The sequence below is a fragment of the Etheostoma cragini genome, chromosome 2 (genome assembly GCF_013103735.1).
Source record: "Etheostoma cragini isolate CJK2018 chromosome 2, CSU_Ecrag_1.0, whole genome shotgun sequence".
NCBI classification, from domain to species: domain Eukaryota; kingdom Metazoa; phylum Chordata; class Actinopteri; order Perciformes; family Percidae; genus Etheostoma; species Etheostoma cragini.
In genome coordinates, this window is record NC_048408.1 from 26,865,429 (window position 1) to 26,872,758 (window position 7,330).

General features: G+C 41.7%; 1 protein-coding gene across 7 annotated transcripts in view; it reads right to left on the reverse strand.

Annotated features, from left to right (window-relative positions):
* tab1 (TGF-beta activated kinase 1/MAP3K7 binding protein 1) overlaps positions 1-6,719 on the reverse strand; it is a 16,318-nt gene extending 9,599 nt beyond the window's left edge. For 3 of the 7 annotated variants that reach the window (XM_034884672.1, XM_034884660.1, XM_034884623.1), the window contains exons 1-5: positions 6,489-6,718; positions 4,701-4,831; positions 3,815-3,968; positions 3,089-3,184; positions 2,087-2,225 (exon numbers count right to left, since the gene is read on the reverse strand). In XM_034884672.1, the coding sequence (XP_034740563.1) occupies positions 2,087-2,225; positions 3,089-3,184; positions 3,815-3,968; positions 4,701-4,831; positions 6,489-6,521 (553 nt within the window). In that variant the 5' untranslated portion in view covers positions 6,522-6,718. Of the gene's footprint in view, positions 1-2,086; positions 2,226-3,088; positions 3,185-3,814; positions 3,969-4,700; positions 4,832-6,108; positions 6,237-6,488 lie in introns of those variants that run through there. The other 4 variants (XM_034884631.1, XM_034884680.1, XM_034884642.1 and 1 more) reach the window with 4 other exon arrangements.
* Positions 6,720-7,330: the final 611 nt, after the last annotated feature.

Below are 7,330 nucleotides of genomic sequence, written 5' to 3' on the forward strand. Positions count from 1 at the left end.
TTCTGAAGGCAAAAGGGGGTCCAACCCGTTACTAGCATGGGGTACCTAATAAAGTGGCCGGTGAGTGTATATATTAGGTCTTTATGCGATAGGATAGCTGAGAAGTCTTAAAAGCGAAGAGAGAAGGAGAATGGCATGCAGCGAATGGAATCGAACCGGCGATCGCTGCATGAAAGACTGAGCCTCTGTACATGGGGCACAAGCTTAACCAGGTGAGCAACCCAGGCGCCCCGATATCTGCCTTAAATTTGATTACATTTAGAAAAAGAAAGGTGGAGACAGAGACTGATACCTCCAGAAAACCTTTATCTAATGAATGTCATAGTCATTATTTAGTTAAGTCATGGTAGTAGTAGAACGTAACTGCTAAGAAATGATCAGCTCCCTCTCATTTGCTGATTTTTTTTCAACTTGTCCCTAGCCTCGTCTGACTCACAAGTTGCGGTTGCAGCAGTGTCTGTGTTTGTGTATGCCAGGGGTCATCAACATGTTTTAATCCAAGGGCCCTGTAACTGAAATAGAGAGGAAGCAGGGACCCCCTACTACATAATGCATATTGTATAAAATTAAGCTGCATATTAAACTGGGCCTAAAATAATGTGTAGGGCGGCCTAAGGCTTTTTGACATACTTTTTTTTTGCATAGAATACTAAGGTACTGAAATAGCCTCATAATTGTTGGCATGGTTTTATAAATTATGTTTTAATGTTACACTTATATGTGGCACAGTGAATCCTCAGGATGAAGTGGATCTGTGGATGCCTACCTTAGTACCTTACCTACTGTATAAGCCAGCAAGCAGTGGGGATTTCTATTTGCTAAAAATATGTTGGATTCATGTTAAGACTTTTTAATTCTTGAAAAAAACTTTCAAATACTAGCAAGAATTCAGAGACCCCCCTTCATTGACTCTGAGGACCCACTTGGGTCCATGGACACCCTGCTGAAGATCCCTGGTCTAGTCAGCAATGGTCAGCTGTGGATACTCCACCCCTAAACGTGCTGAACCTTTGGAAAGTACTACTCCCACAACAGGGACTTTGTTTTTCCGCATGAAATTACCTGAACTAAATTAGTCCCTGGTTCCTCTGGTTAAAACTAAGATTGAGTTCCTGAGTTCCTCAAAAGACTCTTGGTCTCTTGGGAAAAGTTCCTGATGGAAATGGATTACCTGAATTTATAAAATTCCAAGTCAATCTGCTTTCAGGTCAACTAAACACCACTCAAGGAATGCAAATAAGGGCAGTATCTGACTGGGATTTTTTAAAAGAGTGATAAGAAATAAACCAAAATCTTTGTATGTCTGACATCTACTGGTGTAACATAGATTCTCAGGCTCTGGGCTGGTGCCAACCATAATTTCCAGCACTGTTCCAAAGGTGAAAAAAAAAAGGTAAAACTAAATCACAGTGCTCGTGTCACTTTGTTTTATCTGTTCTTTTTTTTTACTCGTAATAGTAATGAATATTAACATTGCAGTAACGGTATGTCAAAGTCAGACTTTAGGTATCAAAACAACACTAGCATGTGTAACGTTTGTTTGTTTGTTTGTGTGTGTGTATTTGGACGGTTTAGGTCCAAAATACATTTCTGATCTGCTACTACACTATGAACCACCCAGACCTCTCAGGTCATCTGGGACAGGTCTACTTTCTGTCCCCAGAATCAGAACTAAACAGGGTGAAGCAGCTTTCAGTTTCTATGCTCCTCATATCTGGAACAAACTCCCAGAAACCTGTAGATCCGCTGCTACTCTCAGTTCTTTTAAATCAAGGCTGAAGACCTTCCTTTTTGATGCTGCCTTTCTTTAAATTAATGCTCATTTCTTTCTTATGCTGCACTGTAACTTTTATTCTGGTGTTTTACGTGTCCTAATGTTTCTATTTTGTTTTCAACTATTCATGTGTCTTATTGATTTTTAATGCTTATGACTTTTAACTGTTTGTACTTGTGTTTTATCTGTTTTAATGATTTTGTGTAAAGCACTTTGAATTGCCCTGTTGCTGAAATGTGCTATACAAATAAAGCTGCCTTGCCTTGCCTTGTGTGTGTGGTTGTGTGTGTGTGTGTCTGTGTGTGTCCCTACCAACATTGGCGATATAGAGCTTGTTGTTGAGGATCAGTGCCACCACGGCTGTAGCTCCTCCTGACACCTCTCGCTCCAGCTCCTTCAGACGCTCCTGCACCTTCTGACTCTGAGGAGAAAGCTGGTGGAATGACACATTCTGACCAGCCGGGAGGAAGACAGACAAGGAAGGGGGAGTAGTGAGGAAGACCAGAAAACAAAATGCAGTGAGTGGGAGGAGGGAGGGTTGGGGGCGGGGGGGTGGGGGGGGGGGGGGGGGGGGGGGGGGGGGGGGGGGGGGGGGGGGGGGGGGGGGGGGGGGGGGGGGGGGGGGGGGGGGGGGGGACAAGGTGAGGTGAAGATGGTAAAGAGGAATGAATAAGTAGGCACAAACAAATTGAAGGAGAAAAATAGACATGAGAATGTGAGAAAAAAACGGCATTAAGCAAGAGACGTGATATAGGTCAAAAGGCAAGTATAAAGAGAGGGGTGGAGAAAGAAAAAGAAGCGGGCAGAAGGTGAGATGAAAGAGTATTAGAGATGTAAGAACGCAGGAGATGGTGAACATGAAAGAGATAGATTAGCAAACAAGACAAAGTGTGAGATCAGATCAGAGAAAAGATTATGATTAGATGTTCTTAAACATCATCTTACAAAAACGCCCACACCAGCAACAATATCAGAACGGAATATAACCCTATGGGGGGTAAGGAGAAACAAAGATTTAATGAAGAGGATATATGGCATGAGGGGAAAAAAAGATTGGGGAGGGGCGGGGGGGGGGGGGGGGGGGGGGGGGGGAGTAGCAGTGATAGCTGAATCCAGAGAAGAAAAACTGGCTTAACCATGAAACACACTGATTAGTCCAATTAGAACAGAACAAGCTCATTTTCCAATGGCTAAGCAGAAGCTCACATTAATGCGCAAATTTGCAGTTGCTGTGGAAACCGGAGAACTCATCTTCTCAATTTTCTGCCAAAGATGTCAACATTCTTTGCAGAGTGTGTGCGTGTGTGTGTGTACCTCATTGTGTGGTGGGAGGTAGTTGGACAGGTGAGCTTTCTCAGCCAGAGCATCATCAATCGTCTCAAAGTAGCTCTTCTCCACCACGTCAAAAGCCTGAGACAACAAGAGCAGCTGGATGACGCGATGTCTGCAATAACCAGCTCAATTTGCAAAGTACATCAAATGCAAAGTACATGCTCTAAATATTGGGGACATTTGTGTGAGTAGAGTGTTGCTGTTATGGAGGTTCATAACTATTGAGCAACAGTTTGTATGCTATGGCAATGTCAACTGACTGGGGTGGGGGCGGGGGAGGGGGGTGCTCTTGTGTGTAATGTAAAGCACTCAACGAACGTATGCAAGTACATCAAACAATTTATATTTTCTAACCAACTGAAGGGATGAACTAGAATGAAGGTGGAACTAGAATGAAGATGAAGGTGGCTGACTAGCCAATCCATCACTTCAGCTTGTATATGCGGTATATGCTCTTGGCAGCAGAATAATCCCCTTGTTTTCTCTTCTTCTCTGAAATAGATGCAGCTTTTTGTTGGAAGAAACCGACAATACAGTGAGAAAATAAGCTGTTTTAATACTTCTCTCTCTAAATCTGCAGTTAGTCTGTGCATTTAAAGACCCGTCCAATGATAGAGTGATGGTGTCTTGAATTATAAGTTGTAGAATAACTTAGATATAGTTGTTTGTAATCATTAACACAACGTTGTAATGGAAACACACTCCAACCTGTGTGAGGATCCTGCGGACGTCGTTGTCTGTGTGACTGGAGTTGAGCTGACCTAGCAGCAGCTCAGCTGTCAGACACTGGGAGGCAAAGCTGGCCACTCTGCTGCCATCATAACCATTAAAAACCCCATAGAGGAAACAGCCATCCTCGCCTCTGATTGGTGGAGGAGAAAAAACAGAGGGAAATTAAAAAAACACAAAACTCTATAGGGATTTGGTGTATATTGGAATGGTTAGTCTAAGGATTTTCTAACTGGAGTAAGAGTAATTGGGCTGCCAGTGCTGGACCAGACGCCCTGAGCAGTGGGGTGGGGAGGGGTGGGGGGTGGGGGGGGTGGGGGGGAGGGTGTTTTGGTGCCTTGTTCAAGATAACCTGGCAGTGCCCAGGAGATGAAGTGGTATCTCTCCAACTATACTTCAGTTCGTACGGGGACTTGAACCAGCGACCAACCGGCTCCCATCCCAACCCCTTACGAACTGAGCTATACTGCCACGAAATGACACTCTGACCGCAAATGTAAAAAAATCTGGCCCTCCGTCTTTAAGTCCTGTGTTGTCCTGTGGGTCTACCCTGCTTTTTTAAGTATCCCTGAGCAAGACAGAGAATCCCTACCAGCTACAGGGACCTTTTAGGCAATGGGCACCATCAATGATGCTATCAGCTGGTTGAATAGCAGGTAGTTTGATACCGCTGCATGTAAAAACGATTCATTTACTGTATGATATTCAGATTGTAAATTGGACTGAACAAAAGGTGTCAAATTGGCATCTCAGATGCAGGTATTGAGTATAAATAACACAGCTGTTTTACCCTTTTGGTGCCCTTTTTGTTTCTCTTTTTACTCCATTGTCTTTGTTCTTGTTCAGGGCTTTTGTGTTTCCTCACCTGAACCGGAGGTGTCCATCCTCATTGGGGTGGCTCAAAGTTCCTTTTCCATCAGGGCCGTACACACAGTTGGTTGCTGTGCCAACCCCACACATCTGACACAGCGGCAGGTCATCTGTCCAGCTCTGATGCTGTCAAGGAAAAAAAAAGAAAAATCAACAACAACAAAAGTTCTCTATTACATCTGGTAACTCTTTTCTAATAATACCTCAGCAGTAGAGAAAGCACACCGTCTCCACCAAAAACTTAAAGGAACCTTTCCTTGTCTCTGCTCATATCCTTAAACAGTCACGTAGAACAGAAATCAGATACTATATTTGAATCATAGACTGTATGATCTGAATAGGTCAGACAAAGTGTCTCTGTTTACAAGATAGACTCAGTTTGCATATGTGATGAAGGGGGCACAACACATCTTGGATGCCTTGTCTAATCATGATTCCCAGGCAGCCTGCAGCTCCCAAATAAAGGCCAAGAGTGGAGGCTATTACACCTACTGTAAAGAAAATCCTCCACTGTCTTCACATTATATTGCAAACATTACATATGATCAATTTCTCTACGAAAGAGCACACATTTTCCTGAAACAGACTATATGTTGCAGGTCAACTAGTATGTACATTTGTTTAAATCTGTTTGGGGTTCAGCTGCGTTGTTGTAGTTTAATTCCCACCTAGAATAGTGAAAGTGTGAAATCATAAATAGATGGACTGCCAAATACATCTCCAATGTACACGAGAATGTTTTAAGAAAACAATCTAGGGAAATCAAGTGGCCATTATTTGGAAAAGCAGCAACTGTTTTTACAGGATAAATACGTATTGCAATGTAATGTATTAATCTGCATGCAAATACAAAAAAATACCTTTGTTAGCCCAAGGAATCGTCTCAATTTACAAATGCATGTCCAGCTAAATATTTTTGAAAACTTTTCTAAGAGTTCTCCACTGTCTTTTTTGGGGTATGTGGTCTTCTTGTATCATTTCTTGTATCTGTTGTTAATGCATTTAATGTTACGTTTAGGCACGTTTCACTGCACATTGAGAACTGTCTCCTGTCCACATCTGTAACAGGGTGACACCGTTGGCGGGAGGACTGTTCCTCAGCGTTAATAAGTATTCCCCTACAGTTTCTGATCATTAATAACTACACGTCTATAACGTTACGCTCCATGTCTACACTAGATGGGGCCATTGGGGCAACGGACCCCAGTCTGATGTCCGTTAATGCGATATGCGGTTGTTACTAAGCTCAACAAGAGTGTCACAACAACGTGACAACACAGTCGTCCCTAGAGCAACACGAGTCTCAATAGGGACTTAACAATCACAAAGAGAAACGTTCCTGGGCGTTGTTTTTCACGTTAAGCAAATATACTGTGACCAAAGCCACACATTAGCTATCTCACGTTTGTTACGTTAGCCGATTCTGAGTCTCATCTTAGGTGTGTCAAAGATATGCCGAGCAAGGAAGTCAGTACCGGTCACATAATTAACGTTACCTCCTCCTATTATTAGGAATGTTAACTGACCCTTGTGGTTAGACACTAATACATCGCATTACGAGATTAAAGTTGAGGAAATTAGCTAACGTTCGCTGTTAGCAACTTAAAAAGCTTAAATAAATTAGCTAGCACTAGCATTACTGAACGAAATAAAACAACACTGGAAAGCACACAACAAACAAAGACGACCACCGGGATGATGAATGAGACTCATGCACTCCACAATGGAGGAGCAACAGTAACATTACAGGTTTGTGAGAGTGATAAATTGAGTTTTCACATACGCTCTGCATCAAGTTCCTACGCTGGGCCGCCATGTTGGACGGTCCTCGTCGCGTTCACTGGTTCATTGCAAGCTCCAAATTCCAACCTTCGACGGGAGTAGTACATCTGCCGTTGCATTTAGTTAAACATAAAAAACGAAATGAAAAATAGTACTAATCAAACATAAATAAAACGGCATATTTCGTGGACATTATGAGAATGTGAATTCCAGAAAACATAACTATTAAATTAGATTTTAGCAATTGTTTGTATAATAGGCAAAAAAGTCCATAATTACTGACTTAATTGTGAGTTGAAACATAGAGTGTATGGTTAAGATTGATCTCTGCTGTCTTCTATATGTATTTCCTCCTCGTGTATTTTGGGGTTTTGTACTCAGATTTACCATTCATCAATAATATACAAAATTCCCGACAGCAATTTAAGGCAACATCCGTATACCGTATTTTGTCCAAATCGTAAATTTATATTTTGTTATTTCGATGTATTCTGTGTACGGTTGCTATGAAAAACGTTTACAGCACACCCCTTAATTTAAGTAATTTATAAAAAGCAAAAAAACAACAACAACTTACAAACACCACTTCCGTGTTGTTGAAACGATGCATTTATATTTATTTGACAATATCGCCACCGTATGGGATAATTATAAACTACAATAATAAACCCAATTTTGCTGACAGCTGTGTAACCCTTGACATAATTTGGTATTTGTTACATCATGTGAAATTTATTCACGGCTACAAAGAAGTACAATTGGAAGGTTGTATTGGAGTTTATATTTGCAGGCAATAATGATAAATGTTAATAATATGACAATATTATTTTCATTGATTTGATT